Genomic DNA, 26,097 nt, shown 5'->3' with positions numbered 1-26,097 from the left:
GCCGCAAGTTGACCTCTTTGAAGCACGTCTCGTGTCGTCTTCCACATCTGCTCACTGGTAGGACAGAAGAGAATACCACCTGTGCCCTTATCTCCTTCAGCATGCCCCCCAGAGCATGGTAGTCCGTCATCAGGTGATCAGGGCTTCTCCTGGCTACATCATTAGTGCCCACGTAGATTAGGACTATGGGGTAGTAATTGGATTGCAGCGCCTCTCTGGGTAACCTGTTCCAATGTTTTACTACCCTCAACGGAAAGTTTTACCTAATATCTAACCTAAACTTCCCTTGCTGCAACTTGAGACCATTGCTCCTTGTTCTGTCATCTGCCACCACTGAGAACAGTCCAGCTGCAATGCATAGTGTTTGACTATGTTTGAGTAGTGCATAAATTCATGTCTGAGTGTATGCTTGAGCAGTGGATAGAGGGGTAATTGCATAACAACTCAAAATAGTCTTACTCTTGTATGTGTGGGAATTGTGTGGTTGTATGGGTGAGTGGGGGTGTGTGGGAGGGGGTAGGTGTGTGTGGGGGCAGCTCATGCACTAAGTCCCAGGAGATAGCCAGAGGTGCAGGGAGGAAGGGGAGGGGGTGCATGCAGCAGAGCTCGCTCCAGCTGTGCAGTGCAGGTGCGGTCGCTCTGCCTCCCACCCCATCCAGCCCATGACTGGCTCCATGGCACTCTGCATGGCACTGAGCCCTATTGCAAGGAAAATTAAATTTGGTCATGTTAAGTTGACCGAACTTAGTATCATAGTACTTAGGGTCAGAAGGGACCTAAACAGATCATCAGGTCTGCCCTCCTGCCCTGGGTAGGAACGGGTGCTGGGGTCAATCACCCCAGCCAAATATCTGTCCAGCCTCCTCCTGAAGACCCCCAAGTTAGGAGAGAGTACCAACTCCCTTGGGAGTCCACTGCAGAGGCTGACAGTCCTAACTGTAAAGTAATGTCTCCTGATGTCCAGCCTGAACCTTCTCTCTAACAATTTGTGGCCGTTATTCCTAGTAAGCCCAGGGGAACAGAACCTCCCCCAATTCCCGCTGGTCCCCCGATGAGTTTGTAAATGGCCACCAGATCCCCTCTCAGCCTTCTCTTGTGGAGGCTGAATAGGCTCAGGCCCTTTAGCCTCTCTTCGTAGGGCCTGTCCCGCTGCCCTTTGACCATGCGAGTGGCCCTCCTCTGGACCCTCTCAATGCTAGCCACATCCCTCTTGAAGTGCAGTGCCTAGAACTGGACGTGAAGTCCAAGTATTTCCCTCCTAGCTAATATGTATGTATATGTGAATATAATATAATGTAACAATGTATAAAATACAGAAAAAATACATAGGGGGACAATTGGTAAAGTTCTTTTTGCTGAAATGTTTTCTTGCATATCACAGAAAAAAAAGATTTTATTCAGGTTAGTGCAAAATATTTTTTCATCCATTATTTTAACAGTCATTTTCACAAAGTAGCATATTAAAAGTAATTGAAGTGTTCACTGAGTAGCACAAACTTATTAAGCAGGACTATTAATGAAGTGCATGACTTCATTAGTACCGATGAAGGGTAGTGCCTCACAGAGAAATCAAACATGAATGTGTATTGCTATGAGATATACATTACAAATATTTGCTGAGTTGAAGGTGCATGCCACAATGCAATAATTAAACAGAAGTCACAAATGCATGGCACACTGACTAGGTCTGCCTCTAGCTGCTTGCCCAGAGACTGCTTTGTTCTAAAGACAAAGAGGTTTTTTTTTCCTGCTCCCATTCTAGACGTCCAGGATCAGGCCTCAAAATTGGTTTATATGCCTTCCATAAAGAGAATGAAAAGGATACATATAATCAAGGATAAAACCCTACGGAGTCTTGAGGCAAGATTTCTGGCTGGGATCAATATTATTAACCTTAATTAAGAAGACAGAGAAAAGAATACAGCAGGTCAACTGGCCTGTCTGTTGCTGAGCTGTGCTGGGATTAAGCGGCACACGCTCTATCAGACGGCTTATTTTAAGGATTTCATCAATTGCAATTCTTGAAAGCAGCAGGAGATGCTATTGACAAGATCTGTAATTTCTGCAGGGAAGCCATCCAGCTGTAGATTTCAATTTATTCAAAGAATGGAGTTACTGAGCCTGTTGAAGTGTGCCAAAGCTTTGTACAGAAGAATAGTGTGCGAAGGCAGGTGCCCCTAGGAGCCTGGAATCTTATTTGAAGCTGACACAGAGAGTATCAAACAAAAGGGTGACATGGGGTGAGATTGGACAAAGATTTACAGCATAGGGACAAATGTTTTTTTCCCTTTGTGACTTATAATGATCTCTGCTTCTCCATTTCAGTTGCATAAATGGAATGCCTTTCCCTGCATGGGAGGCAGCAGTAGTGAGATATTTAGAAGGGATCTATCTGCCTGAGGAGAGAGAAGCTACTTGACAGGCTGGGATAGTTTCATAGCTTCATAGTTTCTAGGGTCGGAAGGGACCTGAGCAGATCATCTAGTCCGACCCCTGCCATGGCAGGAAAGAATACTGGGGTTAAATGACCTCAGCAAGGTGTTCATCTAACCTCCTCTTAAACACCCCCAGGGTAAGGGCCAGCACCACTTCTCTTGGAAGTTGGTTCCAGACCCTAGCCGCCCTGACTGTGAAGTCACGCCTCCTGATATCTAGCCTAAATCTACCCTCTGCCAGCTTGTGACCGTTATTCCTGGTCACTCCTGGCAGTGCTCGGGGGAACAGTGACTCCCCCAATGCCTGCTGGTCCCCCCTGACTAGTTTATAACACGCCACAAGATCCCCCCTCAGCCTTCTCTTGTGGAGGCTGAACCGGCTCAGGTCCCGTAGCCTCTCCTCATAGGGCCTGCCCTGCTGCCCCCGATCATACGAGTGGCCTCCTCTGGACCCTCTCCATGCTGTCCACATCCCTCTTGAAGTGCGGCGCCCAGAACTGGACGCAGTACTCCAGCTGCGGCCTGACCAGTGCCGCATAGAGGGGGAGGATCACCTCCTTGGACCTGCTCAAGATGCATCTGTGGATGCATGCCAAGGTGAGGCCTTCCTGACTGCTTCCCCACACTGCCGGCCCATGTTCATCCTGGAGTCAGTGATGACCCCCAGATCCCTTTCCGCCTCCGTGCTGACAAGAGGGGAGTTCCCTAACCTGTAGGTATGGTGCCAATTGTTCCTCCCGAGGTGCATCACCTTGCACTTGTCTGTGTTGAAGCCCATCCTATTCTCGTCCGCCCACCCCTGTAACCTGTCTAGGTCTGATTGTAGCCTGTTGCTTCCTTCCAGTGTGCCCACATCCCCCCACGTCTTAGTGTCATCAGCAAATTTGAACAGGGTGCTTTTTACCCCCTCGTTCAAATCACTGATGAAGATGTTGAACAGCGTGGGCCCGAGGACCGAGCCCTGGGGAACCCCACTGCCCACGTCCTTCCAGGTTGAGAAGGACCCATCCACTACCACCCTCTGGGCGCGGCCCTCCAGCCAGTTGGCAACCCAATTGACTGTGTGGGTGTCTACACCACAGCCCCCCAGTTTCTTAATGAGAACGGGGTGAGAGACAGTGTCAAAAGCCTTCCGGAAGTCCAGGAAGATTATATCCACTGCTACCCCTGCGTCTAATGATCTGATGAGCTGATCATAAAAGGCCACCAGGTTGGTCTGACAGGACCTGCCACTGATGAACCCGTGTTGGTTGCCCCTAAGCATGCAGTCCCCTGCTGGCCCCTCCTGGATGTGTGCCAGCATAATTTTCTCGAACAGCTTGCCTAGGATCGAGGTGAGACTAACCGGCCTATAGTTTCCCGGGTCCTCCTTCCTGCCTTTTTTGAAGATGGGGACCATGTTGGCCCTCTTCCTGTCCTCCGGTACCTCACCAGAGCACCACGAGTTCTCGTAAAGCCGTGCCGGGGGACTTGCAATCACCTCGGCCAGTTCCTTTAGAACTCTAGGGTGGAGAACATCCGGACCGGCTGACTTGAATATGTCCAACCCCTCCAGAAACTCCCTAACTAAATCCTCGCTAACCCGTGGCCCAGGTGTGCCTCCCCCGGGGCCCGAGGGGGGCCCAGCAGGGAAGTGGCTGTTCTGGTCCCTACTGAGGAAAACGGAGGCAAAGAAATTGTTAAACATGTTAGCTTTGCCGTCTGGTGTGATGACCAAGTTTCCCATGGCGTCCTGCAAGGGCCCCACATTACCCAGGACCTTCTTTTTACCTCCTACGTATTTAAAAAAAGACTTCTTATTGTCCTTAATCTGGGAAGCTAGCCCCAGTTCCATCTTTGCCTCGGCCTTCCTAACTGCCCCCCTACATCCCCGAGCAACTACAGAATAGTCCTCCCTGGTGATGACCCCTTCTTTCCATTGGGTGTAAGCCTCCTTTTTAGCAAGGAGACATTCCCGGATTCTTTTGGTGAGCCACGGAGACTTGTGTGCTCTCCTGCTCCCGTTGATCCTTGTTGGGATTACCTTCCTTTGAGCTTGGAGGATCGTCTCCTTAAGGAGCGACCACTGCCCTTGGACACCTGGCTCCCCTCCCCCCCGGGACCTCAGCGCTTCTCCAACTATCTTCCTTAGCTCATTGAAGTTTGCCCTCCTAAAATCTAGGGCCGCTGCCTTACTGCATGCCTTTGCCACCTTGCGCTGGATGGTGAATTCCAGCAGGTGATGATCGCTGTCGCCCAGGTGGTCGAGCACCCGCAGCCCCCTCACCAGGTCATCACCCGTGGCCAGCACTAGGTCCAACAAGGCGTCTCCCCTGGTGGGGCTGTGCACCTCCTGGGTTAGATGGAGGTCCTGCACTCTGGCCAAGAACCTACGTGAGCGTTCAGACCAGGATGGCAGAAGCCACAATGAAAAAAGGCAAAGAAGGGAGAAAATGTGAGCCACTGAGGATTTTTATTACATTTAGGAAGAGCACAGACCAACTGCAGATGCTTCCTCAGCCTGACGAAGGGTATTTATACCCGAAAGCTTGCAAAGAATTTTTCCAACTATTTGAGTTGCTCTAATAAAAGATATTAGATTTACCCGAATAACCTTGTCTGCCTATGTCCTTAGACCAACACGGCTACAACCTAGACCCTGAGGATGGCATCATATGTGATTGGAGAGGAGGCAGAAAAGCTCTCTTGCATAGAGAGAGATGCAGACTGGCACAGAGCTGTGCAGCCCCTTCTCCAACAGTCTAGTCCCCCCGATGCAGCAATATTGCACTTCCTGTGTTGCATTTAGGTCTTCCTGTGGTCCTGGAGGGGCAAGGAGGCAGTGCAGCACTTATCATTTATGACAATGTCCAACGGGGGCTACATGTCACCGTCTCTATTTCTGTGTCTTTCCAAACCAAGTCAAATTAAATAGAGCTTTGTTCTTTAGATTTTACTGGGTAAGCAGTAACTACCAGTCATTTTGCTATTCTAGACCTTTGTGCTGAGTGCTGGTGGTTTTGCCTGAAGTGTCCGTCAAATACAAAAGTCTTCAAATTTGAAAGAAGGTACTCTCCACTTGGAAACCAGACCGCTGAAACAATCAACCACTACTAGCCAAAAATGTTAGAATGGAATTTATTTTTTTCAAAATTCTTGAAGGACTTTTACTGAACTCCATTTAGACATATATTTTCATGCGCCTATGTATAGAAATCATCCTTGCATAAATACCCAAGAATTTACAACTTTCTTAGAAAGCATGCGACACTGGATATTACAACCAAATTTATGTAGCTGGCTTCTCTTAGCTGATGATCACATTCTATAAATAGTCGTTATAAGGCTGACAGCACCGTGGGAAATTTCACTGTTACATAGATTGCTGTCTCTTATTCAGGCACTTCTCAATATCATCAAGCACCTGGACCGCTGCCTTTGGAATTCGAGTCCCAGGACCAAACACGCTGGACACGCCAGATTCATAGAGGAAATCATAATCCTGTTTAGAGAAAAATGTAAATAAATAGTGAACAGTGAAACGTAAAGCACACCCTTACAGTATCTAGGGTGTATCTGCAGAACAGTAAGACTGGAGGAGGAGTTGCATCTACCCCCAGAAACAAGCAGCATTCCCTAGGCATGGCAAAGAGAAGCCAAACAGAATACAGTCTAAAAAATATGTACATAAAAAGGTTACGTCAGTTTAATGCTAGAATCTCCCAACATTTCAAATGAACTAGGGATGTGGCTATTTATTCCTTCATTTCCCTCCCTAACGTGCATTTCTGAGTAGTGTTAAAAACAGTAGCTACATTTCATACAAACTTGGCTGTATTTAAGTGGAAGCAGTTCAGTTTTAGATTCAAGGCTTCCAAAGCACAGTCATGCCAAAGTATTATAACATAGCCATATCAGTGTCCAATAATCAAGAATGACAGATCGCTCAAGATCTAAGAGTACAAAGAGGTTGGGGAAGGGAAATAATAGGTAACAACAGGTAAAAAACCCAGGCTTGCAACACAAATTGAAATGGACCCTGGCAATTGTGCAGAAAAGCCAGCAGCACTGTAACACTGTATTACATTAAGATTGCATAAAAAATAGCTACCAAAAATAGATGTCAAAGCAGTACCTGAGGGGGGATGACGCCTCCACAAATGACCAGAATGTCTGGACGGTCAAGAGTCTTTAGCTCTTTGAGGAGTTCAGGAACAAGAGTTTTATGACCCGCTGCTAATGTGCTCACACCTACGCAGTGCACATCAGCATCTACAGCCTGCTGGGCCACTTCCCGGGGTGTCTAAAGAGAAACAAGATGAAGTGGCAAACTGAAATCAGCACTATAGTGAGTAAGGAACAAGTATTTAAAAGGAAAATGGTTGCATTCAAAATACATTTAAAGGACGCTGTCACCTAAATAATACCTGGAAGAGTGGACCTATGTCTACATCAAAGCCAATGTCTGCAAATCCTGTAGCAATAACTTTGGCTCCTCTATCATGGCCATCCTGACCCATTTTAGCAACAAGGATACGAGGTCTGCGTCCTTCACGATTCATAAACTTGTCAACTCTGATTAAAAAAAAAAGGAAAGGACATTTAACTCTTCTATTTCACCACTGTTAATTAAAAGCATACTTACAAGACAACAGGGTACTTGCTGCTATTATAGAACGATTTCAAATTACATTAAAAGATCAAAGTTGGTTGGTATGTGCAGCATGTATGCCATTTCAATATTTTACTTTGCATGATCAATGGTGGGTTCCCTGGTGGCTGCAGCAGTGGCAGCAGCAGCTCCACCTGGAAGCTGTATGAGTTAGTTAGGGCCAGGGCCAGGGCTGGGGTGGAGGAGGGTGGGAACGCAGCGCACATTGCCCTGGGGGAAAAAGCAGATGGGGCTTGGTCCTAGTTAGCTGATAGGCTGGATCCAGCCTGTCGGCTGTATTTTGCCCACCCCTGAGCTAGGGATTCAGCTTTCATTTAGCAGGAAAGTGAAGGTAAGTCAGCAGAAGATTAGCATCTATCCCTGCTCTTTGCAGCCTTAACACTGGAAAAATCTTTTGTTCTTCATTCTGCCTTTCAAAAACAAGGTGCACTTTATATGCTGGGGTGTGCAGCCTGTGAGAAAATGCAGTATATCCCTATAATATTATGAACACTGAGAATAAAGAAAGTTGCACAACCTACAAAAACCCTTTTTGTTTAGTCTGTAAGTCTGCAAACATTCTTAAGAGTCACCCATTATGGAGGGCTCACAATATGTACTGATTGTATGACACACTGGTTGGCAATGTTTTTTGCCTGGAGTGCCCAAAACACCCCAACTTTGACCAAAGCCTCGACTTGGCGTGTCAGAGGCAGACAGCAGGGGAGCCGCAAGGGGCCCAATCCTTGTTGCTGGGGGTGGCTGCATGCGCGCCTCTGGGTGGATGATGGGGGAGAGGGTGGGGTTGTGTTGCTCCAGGCCCTCCCCTGCCAAGTACCATGATTGCACGTGCACTCACCATTGCCATGGAGCTGGTGCCAGAGCTCTGGACCCTGATGCAGCTGTTGGCAGCCTGTCTGCCACTTACAGCAGCTGCCCAGAGCCTTGGCTAGCTGCAGCAGGAAGCCAGGAGGCTGCAAACAGCTTCACCAAGGTCTGGAGCCCTGGCACTTGCTATGTGGCTGTGGCAGCTGCACACATGCCTGTGGACAGTAGGGAAGGGGCTGTGGTTGTGCTGTCCCAGCCCCAGGCTCCTTTCCTGGCTGTAAGCCCAAAAGCACATGTACAACTGCCACCACCACGGAGCCTGGCCAGGGCTTTGGAGCTGGGTGCACCTTTTTGCAGCCTCCTGGCTGCCTCTTGTGAGCAGCCTGGGCTCTGCAGTCTGTAGCAGCTGCTCAGAGCTCAGGCTGGCTGTAGCATGCTGCGCAAAATGGCCTCACATGCCATGTGCTGAGAGTCGCCAACTCCTGGTCTAACGTTAAACTCTTACCTATTAATGGCATGAAGAATTTCATCACTCTCCCCAAATTCCTGGCGGTAGGCTCCGCTCACCATTCTGTCATTGGCTTTATGCTCCCCAAACACCTCCTTCATTGCATTTGTTATTTCTCCAACAGTGCATCTGCAATAGGGTGAGGATAATGCAATGAAAGTAAGATACAGAAGTCATTGGCAACAATCCAAACTGCTACTCTTATTTATGCACAGGAATACACATATAAGCAATAATACAAACATAGAAAAACAAAGAAAATTTGCACCATAACAATACATTCCACTGCATACTTTTCTCAATGTGAGGGGAAGATGATACATAAACATTCACCAGAAATAAGGCAGTGCTTTCTCTGTAAAGCACTACTGGAGAGTGCTCAGAGAACATGGGCATTTATACACACACCTTTTTCTGCTCCGATGTGCCGGAGATCTATCAAGTCAGCTCTGCATCCAAGCTGACGTGCCCAGCTCTGAATCACACACATTTGTATAAATGGCAAAATGTGCATCAACACACAGAAAATGGCGTTGGTGCACTTTTGAACTAAAACACCTCTGATGTGTTTTAGTTTAAAAGTGTGCCACTGCCATTTTCTCAGCATTGACGTGCATTTCGCCATTTATATAAATATATGTGCCACTGCACTGGGCACTTTTAAAGGTGCCCAACGCTGCAGCGCAAGCATGTGTACAAATGCCCATGGTGTTAAGTTCACTTTAACACCTCCATAAAGCATCTATATAGAATAGGATTCAAATTCTATTTTGATTGTGTGACTCTTTTGGGTTCCCTGCTCTTCCCTTTGCACCTGGAACAGTATTCAATTTGATGACTGACCATTTACATAAAGCACTCTTGCAGAAAGAGATGGCTACTGCCCTTCAAAACAATTGTTTAAGTTCGAATTCCCGGGCAATAGGAGAAAAGACTAGAAGTAAAGTACTGGCTACCTGAGTGACAAGAGACCTCATAATGCAGAGGAAGAAGCATGCGCTCTGATACAGGCCAAAAAAACACCCAACAGTGGTGAAGCAGAGAAATGTATCCAGTTATTTCACTGCTTTATCTGCAGCTATACATTTCTTGTGCTCTCTCTCATAAAGTGTGGTGGGTTTTGGACCCATTACAAAGTCGATGCTCTTCCACTATATCACAAGTCCTGGAACAGGTGGACTATAAACCTAAGGTGCCAACCAGTTGGGAGGTCTGGAAAAGGCATGCTTGTGGGTAGTGGGGGAAAATCGGCACTGTTTTTGGGATTCAGCTCCACAGTCCAGTATCCATAAAGGGGTAACACAAAGGAAGCATGTCAGAGGAGGCAAAGAAAGATATGGAGCTCTAGCCTACTCCAATGAAAGGAAGCAAAAGAGCGTACAGGCTCCACGTGAGGCTGAAACACAAAAACCTGGTCCGTGTCCAGCACTAGGGCTTCCATCCAGTCTGTGACAGCAGCCCACTGCTTTGCCTGACAGATCTGCTCAGAGATACAACTCTGTTGGATACTTTATTTTATTCTATTAGCCATTTTTCATTTTCTTCCATTCTACTTTTCCTGCTGTTTTTTCTTATCTCCCAGTTTCTCACTCCAGAATGTTTTGCTTCATAATAGGACAACTTAGGGAGAGCTAGTGTCTGTTCATCCATGTACTTGTTACTAATACGCGAGGATCCTGGTTTTCTCCGATTTAAAAAAAAATCCCCAATTTTCAGATTTAAAAAAGTAATCCAAAATCCACATTTTTCCATGATTAAAATGAAACACTACTATATATGTATCTATATGCCAATGGCGTCTCATTTTAAATCACAAAAAATGTGGATTTTGGGTTACTTTTTTAATCCAAAAATTGGGGATTTTTTTTTAAATCAGCAAAAACCAGGATCCCTGCTAATAAGAAATATTTAGGTTGAAGCCCCATCTGAAAGCTACAAGTGTGGCTGGGTCTCATTGTGGTTACTGTACTGTATGAATGTAACATATGACAGTCATTCCCAGATGGGCTTACAACTAATATTAGTGGATTCCACCATTCTGTGAAAAAAGGCTTCTCTCTCTCTCTAAATCTAAAGTATAGAATCTGGACAATACTCGGCAAAGTACAATGGAACAAACCAGCAACCTAAACTTGAAGGAAATAAATAGGCCATTGAAAACAAGAAAAGCTACTCCTTGGAAAAATGTTAAACAGTTAATTTATTAGCTCTGCCTCATTGGTGCTCCTTGCTCTGGTTAAGAAATGGATCAAAAAATGGTTCTAGGTAATGATGCTTGGAGGGCTACTGAACCAACTAGCAACCATATTATTCAAAAAGCAAAATTTCAAGTGACAAGTATATTAGTTTATTTTACACTTCACTGCAAGCACAGGTTTTGCTATGTAATCCTGAATTCTCAGTTGATTGGCTACTAAATGCAGTAGGCCTCTGTCAGACCAATTGGCTCTAAGTGATTACTGACAACACAGTGCCTAGCTTAGGAGCTTTTATTAGTATCCATAAAATAAAGATATGCAAAACTTGGGTAATTTGCAAGCAAATACCACTTTCACAAAGAAATGCATCTAAGTTGCTGCAAAGCAACTGACACAAAACTTATATTCAAGAGACATTAATTACAGAGAAGCAAAAATAACAACCGTGCCCCATCCAAGTATATTTTTCTTTCAACTGTACCTACATTGGCCAATTCACCAGTGCATGCATAACATTTGACACACTTAATCTTATTAAATCATTTGGAAAATACATTTGTTCTACTATATTACATGTAGCTACAAGGAATGCTTGAAGCCAAAATTGGTTTTGAAGCCTAAATCTCAAATCCTCTAATACAAGCTTCTTTGAGGACTTAGGATATCACTGTTTGAAGTCACATTTGGGCATGTTACATCTTCTTGCTCTTATGCTTTTACCATGGGAATCAGGGATACAACCTTCAAATCAGAACTTCCTAGACTTTGAATGCTGAAGGCTGCAAGTGAGAGAAGCAGTGGAAAAAACCCTGGTCATACCCAATTCACTCTCCCTTTCAGCATCTACTCTCTGCCACTGTGCGACACAGGATACTGGGCAAGATGACCCTAGGGTCTGACCCAGTATAAGGCAGTTATGCTCTTGTGTTAACCAGCCAAAGAAATTATGTTCAGTTTAACTTCTATTAGTACATGTCCAAGAGTTATTACTATCTCTAACTGCAGACCTATGCAAGCTGTCAGGCATCCAGTATATCCTGAAGATGACTTTCTGGTGTATTAACTGGAATCCTCTAATAAGTCTCATGTAAATCTCTTTACTTTCTGCAAATCCCCAGCTATCCTTGCTATCTTTTTCCCACACTACTCAACTCACCCTTGGAATGGACAGTTCTTCTTTGCCTCAGGAGGCCAGAACATTAGTCCTTCTATTGACCTACTCCTAGGATTAACAAACTCCATTTCCTTATCACTTTGCAACCAAAATCCATTTAGCTTTGAGAAATCTAATCTCATATTAATACTTTTTATTTTCTTGTTCTCCTATAGGTTTTAAATTTGCGTAAAACCCAAATCATCCCATAACTGGCCAAATGTAATCTGAATGCGAGTGATATGGTCAGTGATCAATATGCTCATTTAAAGCATACATTTAAAGCACATCCAAAAGCTGAAAACCCAGATATAAAGTTTTTCAGTGGCTGTCATTGCTATTTAAATCATCCCCTTCATTTCCATGGGATTCCCACACCCTGTGCTCATAATGGTCAAACAGAAACAGCAGCATGCTTGTTTACAGCAGGAGTGGACAATTATTTGGACCCATGGGCCATGTAGAGACTTTTGCTGAGCTTATACAGGATGGGTCAGCACCCATCCTTCTATGGTGCAACTGCTCACCAAAACTCCCTATGTGGGATGGAGCCGTGGGTGAGCAGGGAACAGCATTTGGGAATGGGATGGGTGGGCCTGGCCCTATGCTGTCACTGCCCAAAGATCCCAGGCTCTCCTCAGCCCCACCCACCCATCTTGCTCCGGGATGCTGCTCTATGCCTGCCTGCCTGTGGCCCCATTGCAGTCACCTGGCCAAGCACCTTGCCTATATGGGTCCCAGCCCTGGTGGTCGGTGCAGAATGGACGGGCCAGGGTGCCCAGGCAGTGGGACCAGGTCCAGTGACTGCAGCAGCTGGAAGGAGCTGCTGCCGCTGGGGCTGCTAGGAAATGGAGTCCAGCTGCAAGCCCTGGGGCAATAGGACTGGATGCATACACCAAGGTCAAGGCTGCCCCCTGTGCTAGGCGGGACCAAGGGACCTGCTACGAGCCTGACAATATCCCTTCATAGGACGGATCCAGCCCACACGCCATATTTTGTCCACCCCTGGCTTACAGCTATGTAACTGCACACTGATAAAATATAAAAATGTTATGCCCAATGGAGGGCAATGGAAGAAATCATTTTCATCTCAGTTTTTTAGCTTCTTTGACTTCATAAATTGTATTTGCATTCTGGTGACATATTCATAGGGAAGCTTTCTTTTTGATGGGATTTTAAACATTAGAAATTATCTGTTCCTAGTGACATTATGGCATGGCATCTCTCCTGCCCTCCTGCCCAGGACTGCTGCTTTCCCTGCTGCTGGGTGCTCTCCTTCTCAGTGTTCCAGCAAACTTTATTAAAGACTCGGAGACTACAGATCCTCATTGGTAACTCTGAGCAGGGTGTGATTCTATTAGAAGTAGTCTGCCATTTTTTGAAAGACTTTGGAGTTGGCCTCATGCCTTCAATTTGCCCTTTACAGCTATGAATTGCAACTGGTTCCTTCATCATCATCACTCCCCCCTCCCCCCTGGAAGTGTGGGACCAGGTGAATTCGACACCCCTGAGCTAAAGTAAAGCTCTCTAGTAATGTTTATTCGTGGTACTTCGTTCAGCCACTAGATGTCCCCATGTGCCATGTTTTGGTATGTAAGGGGGATAAAGCTGGGAGATCACCTATGCGTTAAATTTCTAAAGCACCTCTGTGTCTTCCCCCTGTTGCCTCTCACACATAGGGAGCATATTCCTGATATGACTCACAAAGCTACTCCACTATCCTCCTTCAGATTTCTCCTAAAGCTCTGCAGGAAGTCAGTGAACAACTTGACTACTGGCAAGCTTTAACTACTACCTTATATTGGCCAATCCTGTATCGCTCTTTTCATTTGCTGCTCCGTCTTTATCCATCTGTTATCTCACCTTATATGTAAATTGTAAGCTGTTTGGAGTGGAGGCAGGAAAAGGACTGGTGGGTTTCTGATCTGTCCTGTGCCTGAGGCAGGGAGGTACTAGTTTTGTGAGTGCTCCTGTGCACTGCCACAATAGTGATAGTGATCTCATAACAGAGATAGATACTAGGAGCTAACTGCAGAAATACTGTAGTAAAAAGGTTAACTTGTTAAGTCCAACATTTCACTCTAATGATCTCTGCAACTCAAGAGTGGTGCTGACATGCTTTGGAAAGAGCCATGACAAATCATATTCTGGAGAAAGATTTGTTGCACATGTGTTTGCTGAGGATGAATTAAATGGAAAAGAATCAAATCAGAATAAAGACAGGGTGGCATGGCCTCTCTCCAGGACTTGGATAAGGATGATTTGGGGTGCCTTATTTCTAGCTCATTTACACTGAGAGTGTCCCTTCCTAGCCCCGCCCTCCCTTCCTCATTTGCATACCGCCCCCGCCCTGCGCCTGTCCCCGCAGGCTGCACAGACTGGAGCAAGTCACGGTGAGAGAGGGCGGGCAGGTGCAGAGGGTGCAGATGCTGGCTCAGAGGGATGCTGTAGCTGGGCCTGAGGGAGATGCTGCTGCCTCTGCTGCTGTGGCTGTCAGGGCAGGAAGATGGCACCACTCCTGCCTCCCCGCATCCCCCCACACCTGCAGACATCATGCTGGGGGTGGTGAGTCGCGGGCCTCGGGGAAGGTGGGAGCCCTGCCAGTCAGGTTCGGGCTGCCCTGGGAGAGAGGGAGCAGGGGAGTGTCCCTGCACATCCCGCACTCCCCTGTAGGGTCCCTGCATGTCCTCCTGGCTGTTTAGCCCAGGTCTGCGGGTGTGGGAGCATCCTCAAGGCAGCCCAGATGGCAGGGAGGACATGGCACAGTCAGGCAGTGCCCCTTGACCCCTGCATCCCCAGACCATGGCTGGACTGGACAGGCCGTGCAAGTGCCCACTCTTGCCAGCCCACTCACTGGGTGATAAAAAGTTCATGATCCGGCCCCACATTCAAAAAGGTTGGACACCCCTGGTATAATGCAGTGAGAAGTGGCATTCCAAAGCCCAAAACACTGTCAGAAAAGGCAACAAAATCACTGTTAGATGAATGGGATTAACGTCCCAAAGCTACAGAAGGTGCTGTACATCCTGTTTAGAAGCACTTATTGTCTTTAAAACAGAGACGAGTTTTTACATCAGATAAAAATGCTTCATGCCAGTTGGTGGTGCAAAGGTTAAATAGCAAAGTGCAATAAAGATTTTTCTATCTCTTTTTTCCATCTCAGGTATTTTTTGCAAGCTCTCTCACCTATGACACTGCAGGGCAGTACCTCAGAAATAACCTGTGTGTTCTAAACTGTTTAAGTGACCTGTAAATAGAAAGTGTGGGAACAGAACTGTTTTAGATTAGGTTTGTTCCTAGCAATGTGCTTTAAAAAGAAATTAAACATAGCTTTAAAAATTCTAAGAAGTATTGATGCCTGATTAAAACAAAGAAAAAGAAAAAGAAAAGAAAAACAAGTTTGACTGTGGTTTGGCAAAGTTTACCTACACCTCCGAAACATTTTGGAGGACTGAAGAACTATCCTGCATATCATTTTATCAAGGATATTATATAGTATATTTAACAAAGATTATCCTGGTTCCTCTTCAAAAATCTCAGCGTATACATATTCAGTTTGATAGCCAACATTGCCCAGAACTATTGGAACTCTGAAAGAAGAAAGGAAGCTTTTTCTTTTCCATACCTTGCACGTGCTGCTGCTACTGCAAGCTCCAAGAGGTTGCCTTGACCTGTTTTAGCACCATCTGTTAAAGCTCTAAGACATTGTTCAGCAACTGCTTTATCTCTGCAAGCTTTCACCTTAAATGCAGAAAAGAAAATCTTTGGTTAAAGCATACAAATAAATAGTATTCCACAGTTCCAACGCATTCCTGCTAAGGTTCTCTTGCCTGTATCATTATCAGTATATTTTGAAGGAGCTGGCATAAGACCCTGGTTCTGAAAGTATTCACACAAGTAAACCAACCTGGTATTTTTGTGACAGCTTTCCCCAATCAGTTTAATTTACACTGCTAAACAGAAGAAGTGAGGCTTCAAATGGTTTTGTTTGAAAGCTGGGATTCACAAAGTGGCATAAAGCAATAATTTCTAACTCTAGTTGCTGCAGATAATTACTATAACAATGCAGGAAAGCAAGTGAAGAAAACAATATAAACTCTCTTTCTCTCTCACCACAGTATTAAGCATCATTAATTAGGGCTCTGTGAAATTTTGCTGGCTGTTTCATTTTGATGCTGTTTCAACTCATTTCAAGCTTGAAACAATGAAATCAAAATGAAATGAAGGGCTTTGAAACAGCCTGGAAACAAAACGAGGACAGTCGAAACATTTCAAAATGTTTTGAGTTTCGAAGCAGCCCGGCTGAGTTCTCCTCCCCAGCACTACAATCCAAATGGGGAAGGAAACTCAGCCCAGCTGAGCTGAGTTCCTCTCCTCAGCACTAGGAATGGGCTGAGGAGGGGAACTCAGCTCTGCTGGGCCAAGTTCCCTTCCCCAACCTGATGGATCGTAGTGCTGGGGAAGGGAACTGAGTGATCAGGCTCAGTTCGCTTCCCCAGCTTAATCGGGCTGGGGAAGGAAACTAGGCCCGATCGCACAGCCACTGCAGCCCTCCTGGGGTTGGGGCTCCCAAGCTGCCTACCAGATGAGAGAAGCTGGGTGGTGTTGCCTGGGATTGGCAGCATGCTGGCACCAGTCCCAGGCAGCAGCACCCAGCTTCCAACCCTCATCTGGCACTCAGATCGGGGACCTGCAACCCCGGGAGGACTGGCACAGCCCCCATAGCCCTCCTGGGGTTGCGGGCCCCTGATCTGCCTGCTGATGAGAGAGGCTGTTTCGTGCTTACCCATTACAGCTTATGGGTGAAATTCGAAACAGTGTCAACACTGTTTCGATGAAATGAAACGAAACAGAGGTTTCAAATCAAAACAAAATTTGAAATGAAATGCTGTTCCATCAAAATGCTGAAATGCAAGTCAAAACGGAATGGTGCCTTTTCGCACAGCCCTATCAACAATATACTTTTAAAATTTCTAATATCTACCAAGTTATTAAAGTATGTTACAAGAGCATCACACACAATATATGACAACAATATCATGCGTTTCTGGACCCAGCTTTCATAAAACACTGGTTCTTACGTCAGGGTTGTTGGTTGTAGCCATGTTAGTTTAAGGACAAAGGCAGAGAAGGTTCTTTGGGTAGATGTGATATCTTTTATTACACCAACTAAATAGTTGGGAAAATTGCTCTTTGTAAGCTTTTGGGCATGAACAACCTTCTTCGGGCATACAGAGAGTCTGCTGGTGAATGTGTATGCTCTCCTGTGTAGGAATAGAAGCCAAAATGCAAATTACAGGTCTGGGAAAATGCAAATATATGACAGTGAGGATAGGAGGGGTGGAAAACAGCAGGTGCAAGACAGGTGGGGGAGGAAAGGTGACAGGAGAATGTAGCTGGTAAAAATGCAGACAGGGTACCTGGGGTTCTCAGATGGCAGGCAGGTTACAATGTGCCATAAATCCAATATCTATATTGAGTCCATGATTTTTTGTACCCAGTAGATTTATGAAGTGAAGTTCATAGGCTTATCTATGAAAGGTGTTTTTTAAATACCTCTTGAGGTTCATTGGATGAGACATATTACATTTCTGGACGTGCAGGTGTGAGATCCAGGAATGGTGATGGTTGTGTTGTGGGATGTAGCTATTGTGGTAGTGGTGGAGATGTGTTTGCAGGTTTTACAATTCCCACAAATTGCACACTGTTAGTATGACATACCATTCTTCCCTGGAACCAATATGGAAAATCCTTGCACACCAAAAATCAATCAAAGAATATCCAGTTACCTGTGGGTGCACACTTCTCACAGGACAACTACTCTCTCTCCAATCGCTCAGTTCTAAACCTCAAAGGGAATTTACAAAATAACTTTCGTAGATGAGCCTATGACTTTCACTTAAAACATGTACTGGATACAAAAAATCAGACTAAATATAGACATTGGATTTATGGCACATTATACCTGCCTAACATCTGATAACCCAAGCAACCTGTATGCCAGCTACATTCTATCATCAATTCTACATTCTCCCCTTTCTCCCCCACCTATCTATCTCACACATATTGTCTCCCATTCCCTCTGATCCTCACTGCCACACATTTGCATTTTTAAAGATCTACATTTCACATTTTGGCTTCTATTCCACCCAGGAGAGTATACAAAACACCAGCAGACTCTCCCTATGCCCGAAGAAGGGTGTTTGTGCCTGGAAGCTTGCAAAGAGCAATGTTTCCAACTATTTAGCTGGTCTAATAAAAGATATCACACCTACCCAAAGAACCTTGTCTGCCTGGACCTTAAGTCTACATTAGTCCAATTTTCAAGATAAGAAAGCATGTGCTACGCTCACTTACATTATCTCCAAAAAATATGACAGAAAACTAAAATATGTGTTAAGGTGGCCACTGGTTCTGTTTCATACTAAACCGTCCTGTTTTTAACTCCCTGTCCGTTCCTGAATGAGAAACAAACTGCAAAAAATCCTGTTTTTCAGTTCATTGGTGGAAATGCATGTCCATCATTTGTCTTCACAATTCTATTGGCTGTGCCTAGACGTATGGCAGTGCACAGCCAGGAGGAGCAGGGCTCCGAGCCAGTCAGGGAGGAAGGGAGGTGGAGGATCCCAGGGGCTGGTTGCTCTCTACCTGCATGAGGAGCCGTGGCTGCAGTGCATGTGCAGGCACAACAAGAGCTAAGACTCTGTTGCATGCTCGAGTGCACTGCCTCAGCATAAGGTAATGGCTTTGAGCAGGAAGATGGAACTCTATCTGCTGGATACAGATCTGTATCTGCTGTACTGGCAGGAGGCTCTTGTCACTGTCTTCACATCCACAGAGCAGCCCAGTGAGCCCGTGGGATGTCCTGCTGTGCGGGGAGGGGGAGCAGAGGGGCCTCTGGGCTCCAGAGTCAGCTCACCAAGCCATTATTTCTCCTTTGGGATAGGCAAACCTGTCTGTCCCCTGGATAAGGAAGGGAAGGTCACCACTGGGCAGCTGGCTGCGCTGCCACAGGCATCCAACACCCACCAACTCTGCTCAGCCCAGCCCTGACCAGAATGTGGCTAAGGTAGAGTCCTGGGTGCCCAGTATCTGTGCTAAATGCTGATGGGGGGAAGGGAGGATAAGGTCCCTGCATAGTGTGCACTCCTGGCTCTCAAGCGTGGAACTGGAATGGAATGAGACCGGATCCCAGCGCGAGGAGGGGGTGCTCATGCCTCACACCTGCTATGCCATGTTTTTTCATGGCTGGATGGTTTGGAGAGAACGGCGGAGCCATGGGGTACCCGAAACCATGATGCAGGGGGAGCCAGGTGAGCTCCCTGCTGGCAGAACTGCAAAGGCTTATGGACTTGCTGATGATCCTAGCATTTGCTCTCCCTTGTTTCACAGGGTGCCATGTGTTCATCAGAGTGGGGTTCATGGACAAATACCAGTCTTTTTGTGGTGACCCTGCCACTTGCTGCTGATTGGCCAATGGATCCATTGGCCACTGCCAACTGGCCAAGGGGGATGACCCAGAGGATGACCTATAGCTTGGGTCAGCATCAGTGGCCACCCTAGTGTTAGGGCTAAAAACTATGTAGCCCTAACAATGTAGGAACCAGAATCTACTAAAATGCCAAAAAAAGGTTGTTTCAATAAATGCACAAGATACACTGAACAGACTTAAATAGGAACATTAATTCTATGCTTAATGAATGTCCAGAAAGGCTATTATGTATTACAAGAAGCAAAACTATGTATTATGATGCAAGGACAAATATATAAACTTGATATGTACAACTGCAATGTTAAAATAAGTAAACTGACACTGGCTAATTTTTTTACACTAAATCTAAGTTAGCAGAGCACAGTTATTTTTTAAAATAATTCTACAATGCAGAGACTTTAAATAATTACAGCTCATATGAACTATTGTGGCCAAATACTGAAGAAACTGAAAATTCACTGTTTCATTAAAAATTAGAAATTACATGGGAATAAAATAATCTTCTGAATACAGCATTTTAGGCACATTAGCCTTCAGCAGAAACCTTATTACAGGTTACAGTTTTAAAGTACTTCTTTCTGTCTCTTATACTCTCACTTATACTCTTTAAAGCTATAAGAGGTCCATTCTTTTAATTTAATTGTTTGACAGAAATTGATCCACCTTGTCCTAGATGCACAGATACCTAAGCATCAGCCAGAATGTGCCTGCTCAGTTCCTCAGCAAATCAGGGACATTTTAAGATTTACCAGATTCAAGGGAATGCTTTTTTTTTTTTTTAAACAAAGCAACACAAGCCTCGTGATGTACCAACAAGAAAAACGAATGTACCAAATGACAGATGCAATTATTACCCAAAAATATAGTTGTGCTGCTCCTTCCTTCATCTTTGGCTTCGTTCCTTAAATCTTTGTTATTTTTTGTATTCAGCTAGCACTTTTATGGCTCAATCAGTACTAGAGCTGCAGTGTTAGGTGGTATATCTCAGTAAGTTTTTGAAGGAGGTACCTACTTTTCTTTTTTTTTTAACATAGCTAAAATTTTGTTTCTAATCCTCCCTTAACAGTATATCTAAGCATACATAGAACAGACAATTTATTTATAAGACTTTCTAACAACTACAGTATGCGTGCACTTCCGAAGTGGCCAACAACACCACCCCAGAGTTGAATCTTCTCTGCAGAGAATACGAATTGTGCTAAATTGTGATCTTTTTCATGTTATCTTGACAAATAGCCAGTATGAACTGTGATGAGACAAAACTTATTTTTCTGAAACTTAAGGGAAATTAAAAATCAAGCCTTCAGAGGGAAAGGAAAAAGAACTCATAATACCATTCCATTCTTCTAAGTAGTCATAGTTTATTTTCAGCTCAATTTAATTTCCTTGTTATCCTAAATCTCAAAAGTAAACAATAATAACCCACATTTAAGGAAATTATGCTTCTTGAATTGGTATTGAGAAAAGTTAAGAGCATCACATTCTGACACACTCTTTTTAAGAGCTTTAAGTCTTTCTTGGAGCTTCCAAAACACTGAAGTAGCATGGAAACAGGAACAAGAATGATTCAAACAACTTCCTCAGGTAGAAGATTGACTTTGTTTTCCATAACTGCTTTCAATATTTTTGAAAGTCAAATTGGTGGATCATTTTTACAATTGAGAAAATGTTAATTTCAGGTGTGAAAATCTTAGGTTTTACAGTTTTATAAATGCAGTATATGCTTTTCTCTTTATAATATGCATAGCAGAACGATTTCTGTGATTTTTACAAAGAAAAATGACAACAACCATGTTTGGATTTCAATATTCTATTTCTAGGGTGTCTAATCCAGTGCCACTAACGTTACTGTGCAGAACCCCTCTTCTTGCTAATGGTATTGGACTGGATCTACAGAACAAAACTTTTGATGACCTTTCCTTTGTCTCTCAGTGCAAGAATTTAGATTTTCAAAAATGCAGTACCTACCTTCTCAAGCTTCTCAATCTGCTTTTGGCGAACTGAAGTGTTATCAATAGCCAGAACTTCAACTGAGTCCTCTTTTTCTAACTGGTACTTGTTTACTCCAACAATTACTTCAGATCCTGGTTTCCAATACAAAGACCAAGAATTTATGATATATTAACAATATATGCACAAACTGCAGAGCTACTTTTTGAAAGCTCATGGTATTCTATGCAGCTAAGTGCTTGTTTGATAACTTAAATGTAATACCATATTGTTTATCATCCTACATTTATTTTTATTTTTAAAATTTCTCTCTCAAGGAAGGAATCGTTTATTTTTGCCATATTTTATCATGGAGAGACGATTATGTATAGGAACTCTGATTTGTATGCTGAAAAGTGATGTAAAATATATGGCATTTCTTACTTACGTATAGAGTCAGAATCATAGCTACTTACTATACTATCTGGAATAAACTATATTTCTCTTATTTTTTTACTTCATCGATGATGATTTATGAACTCATTAGCAGTTAACACATGATATTGCTTCACAGTGTAGACTAGGCAAAGCCCTAAAAACTAATCTTGCTTTTACTAATTCTCCTAGAAAGCTTTTGTGCAGTGGCAGACCTCCTTCAGGAAGTTCTCACTGATATTCAACCAAAATCTCCCATTTTCCTTTGCTGCTTTACTCCTAAATCTAAAAATCAAAATGTATTTAAAACACTGCTTAAATGGACTTGAAAACAGCATACTTTGAAGCTCTATTCATTTTCTCTTGTCTGCATCATCCCCTTGATGAACCTACCAGAATCAATCCTGGCTTGTCTGCGAGCAGCACATTCCTCAATCCGAAGTTTGGGAATTCCCTCAGCTACAGCTCTGGCCATTCCACCCATTTCTTCAATCTCGTTAATTAACTAAGGAAGACAAGAAGAACAAATTAAGAGGATCGTTTGCAACAAGGTTCATGAAACTAACTTTATGATTGTATCATAGCTTTTTCTGTAAATGGAAGGAAGCTAAACAGTGTATCATTACTAACAAACTTATTCAGTATGGAGTTATCAGTCCTTTTCCTATGAAGAGTTTGCAATTCGAGGGTGTGATCCTATTTCTTGGCTCCCTGCGGACACATCTGTATGCCTCTGCAAAGCTACACCAGTTTTGATAGGGCTCTGCAGAGCAATCTATTCATGTACAAACAACTGCTGAATTAGATCCTAAGCCCCAGTCTTTCAAATAATTACATATTTAAATAATAATGTAATTGTTCAAGTCAATAATCTTAATATTTAAATAATATTTAAATAATTTTGGTTTGTGCAAGTAGTTCCACTGACATCAGTGACAGTGCTCAGGCACAATGTTACTCGCACGTACAAATATTGTAGGAAAGCACTCTAAAAAAGGATAAGTGACATCTAACAACTGAAGCAAGAAGGGAGAGTGAATAGGCAAGATTCACAAAGAAAAGTCATCAGACTTGCATCTAAACTCTGGCTAAGTTCTATTCAAGAATAAGAAGTATTTTTTATGGGTCAAGTGTTATTTTCAGGCCCTTCTCTTTGTGCTGCCAGCTGTGGCCTGTTGCTTGTCTCCCCACAGCCTTAACTCTCCATCTAAAACCTCCCGCCTACTACATACCGATAGTGTAAGACAGGTGTCAAACATACTGCTCATACATCTCCATCATCTGAACTGTCAGACTTCAGGAGGGGCTGGGAATTTGGGCACAGGGCTCACTGCTGAAATCTATGCTATGAAACCCCACTGGAGATGCGTTTAAGCAGCAGGGTGTGAGTGATAGCTGCATTAATCCCTGGGACTCCCTAATATGTTCATCCCTGGATCCAGCCCCGGAGGATCACCAAATTCCAATCCAGCCTAGAAGCTGGGGTGGAAGGTGGATGGAAACTAATTTGAAACCTCTCGTGTAACATATTTACAGATCCTAAACCCAAGCCCACAGATTTACAGGAAGTAGATGTGCAATACTCTAGTGTCAAATACTCCTACTCCTTATGGGTGATTACAGTCTCAACTAAATAGCTGCTGCAACAAGTAAGCATATGCATTATAAGTGTCTCACCTGCATTTCCTTTAAGCATGTATATTGCTGGATTGAGAATGTTAAAAGTTGGGATCTTAAATGTGAAAGCAAATACGCTGTTTAAATGTGAAAATAAATATGCAAATATGCTGTTTAGGAGAAATTCAGTTCCCTCTTCCAATCTACCAGCATAACAAGTAAACACTTAAAAGACAGTCCTTGAAACAATTAGTGGCCCCACAAGATGCACATATAACACTGACCTGTAAAGCAGCTTCATAGACTTCATTGGTGAGACATTCCATCATAAATGAACCTCCCCATGGATCAGCCACTTTAGGAATGCCAGACTCCTCTTGTATTATGATCTGGGTATTCCGAGCAATCCGAGCGCTTTTTATTGTGGGCAGACCCAATGCTTCATCAAATGAGTTTGTGTGCAGTGACTGAGTACCTCCAAAGACTGCTGCCATTGCCTCAATTGTAGTACGGATAATATTGTTGTAGGGATCCTAAAGAAGAAAGCAAAAAGCTCTGAAGTGCGAGGAACCTGCAATGGAAGTTAGACAGTTTCTTCCATCTGCATGCTAGTACAATGCAAATAGAGTTCAGTTGTCAATACAAAAATTGTATCATAGCTACATTATACAAAAGCCAACTAACTTAAAAAAGTAAAGGTACAAATGATATGAACGTGACCTAGGTGAAAGGTCTTTCATAATGATCTTATGGAGATTACAATGAAGAACCTATAAACAAACCACCAAAGTACATACGCATCAAATATTTAAATGTTCCAACAAAAACAAAATCCCTCTTATCCCTAGTTTAGGTGAGTTGAGATAACCACGCAACCCCCACTCCAAAGTTCTTAAACAAACTGCAACAACAGTGCTGAAAACAGACACATCAGGCTAGAGGAAACTTACTGGTGGAAGTAAAATTCCTCAAGAAAAAGTCTTGGGATCACCCTATTTAATATTTTCATTAAAGACCTCTACACAAAAAGTAGGAGCAAGTTGTCTAGCTAAAGTTAACAGGTATCATCAATAAACAAGAGTGTCAGCATATTATACAGCAACCTCCCCCCCACAAATTACAGCAAAAAAGCAAACTTAAGTGCATGACCTTGAGGACTGAGATAATGGAAATAGGTGAGGTTTGACAATGAAAAGTACTAGGTCATGCACTTAATATTTTTGGTGTTGTTCCCTGCCATAAGTTGGAAGCTCGTAAGCCGGAGACAACTGAAGAAAAGCCAGTTGCAACGGTCCAGGATGTATGGACCACTGACACGTCAGAGATGTAAAACACACACATGTGGACACAAAAAACAAATGCAACCCTAGAAAAAGTCAGCTGAAGCATTTTCATTAGATAAAGGAAAGTATTAATGGTACTGTATATGGCCTGGTGAAACCTCAATTTGGAATACAGCTCAGGTTGCACATGTCCAAGAAATATGACTATATACTGGTACAGGCACACAGAAGGGCTATTAGGATGATTAAGGGAATGGAGAGCCTATTGCATACGAAGAGACTAGAGGAGAAGGCTTGTTTAGCCTAGCAAGATGAGGTTGAGAAGGGATGACTGACTATCAATACAGTGTAGGGCTGGGGGGTAAGAGGGACCTCAGGAAGAGTAAAGAGCTATTTAAAGGACAATGTTTACACAAGAACAAATTGGTATAAGCTGGCACTGACTATATTTAGGTTAGACATGATAAGAAAAAGTCTGTAGTCAGAGGTGTGAAGTTTTGAAACACCCTTCTAATACGAACAGTGGAGGCAAAACTTTCAGTTGCTTTTAGGATGGACCTTGACCATCTTGGAAGGGGCCTTATAGCATAGGTGCCCACAATAGCAGGCAGGCAACTGGATTCAGTAACCCCAATCCTGTGTTCATTAGATCTGATTATCTGTGTGACAAACCTCTCTCTGATGTCTACATGGAGCTTTATTTATAAAAAGTACCACTAGTATAACTGCAGATTATTAGTATTAATAGGGCACCTTTTATTAGTGGACATAAAAAGTCCTCATTTAAAAGGTAGTTCACAGAGCCTCATGGCCTTCCTGTGAGATAAGAAAGTAATTCATTTATTTTGAAGTAGAGAAGTGAAGTGACTGTTTGGAGGTGAAATGACTGTAAAGAAGTGAAGTGACTGTCCCTTTGACAATGAATCTTCCTCCCCCACATCCCAAAGTGGCACAACTTCAGCAGCAGGGAGGTCCAACCCAGACCAAACTATTTGCTTGGCAGAAGAGAACTGAAAAACATAGGTTTGAACCCCCTCCACTTTGACAAAGGGGTATGCCCCAGGTTTCCTATTCTGTGGGCACAGCCACAACCGCTGAGCTACTGTGCAAAAGCAGGGGACCAACACCTCCTCCAATTCTCGTTAACCTTTGATAAAAGAACAGAAAGTTCTTGGCTCCATTTTTGAAAGAGACAGTTTGGGCATCTAAATCCAGGAAAGGGTCTTGGGCTGGGAAACCCAGCGTAACACATGCACCACCCCCAGCCGAGATTTAGGTGCGTAAGCCCTTGTGATGAGCAGGATTTAAGACATAACCCTCTCCTAAATTTCTTGCCATTACAGGCAGTTTTGTATTCACTAGGATTCACAGCTGCCAGCAAGGTCTAAGGAACAAAATTCTTTTCTGGCATTGTATGGGGAGGTTAGATGTCTAGGGTGCTGACAGATGCTCCCAGATCTAACTCATGGCACTTTGTATTATACATGTATATGAGTTAGATAGCCCTCCCCCACAACAGACGTTTGCCTGTTGTGGGGGGCATGGGGAAATCAAACCTGCCTGCAGACAAGCAGCAAGTTAAAGAGTGA

The 26,097-nt window shown here is 43.9% G+C and overlaps 1 protein-coding gene across 1 annotated transcript in view; it reads right to left on the bottom strand.

The window, feature by feature from the left end:
- Nucleotides 1-5,538: 5,538 nt before the first annotated feature.
- Nucleotides 5,539-26,097, bottom strand: part of MMUT (methylmalonyl-CoA mutase) — a 30,953-nt gene continuing 10,394 nt past the window's right edge. Inside the window, exons 6-13 of the mRNA XM_090030872.1 lie at nt 23,510-23,758; nt 22,002-22,113; nt 21,213-21,328; nt 15,378-15,493; nt 8,399-8,530; nt 6,842-6,989; nt 6,550-6,717; nt 5,539-5,916 (exon numbers count right to left, since the gene is read on the bottom strand). Of these exons, the coding sequence (XP_089886998.1) occupies nt 5,788-5,916; nt 6,550-6,717; nt 6,842-6,989; nt 8,399-8,530; nt 15,378-15,493; nt 21,213-21,328; nt 22,002-22,113; nt 23,510-23,758 (1,170 nt within the window). The 3' untranslated portion in view covers nt 5,539-5,787. The remainder of the gene's footprint in view (nt 5,917-6,549; nt 6,718-6,841; nt 6,990-8,398; nt 8,531-15,377; nt 15,494-21,212; nt 21,329-22,001; nt 22,114-23,509; nt 23,759-26,097) is intronic.

Source organism: Crocodylus siamensis, chromosome 1 (assembly GCF_052110815.1).
Source record: "Crocodylus siamensis isolate JL-2025a chromosome 1, ASM5211081v1, whole genome shotgun sequence".
Classification (NCBI taxonomy): Eukaryota; Metazoa; Chordata; order Crocodylia; family Crocodylidae; genus Crocodylus; species Crocodylus siamensis.
The sequence above is the reverse complement of the archived record's forward strand: the minus strand, read 5'-3'. Positions and strand labels throughout refer to the sequence as shown.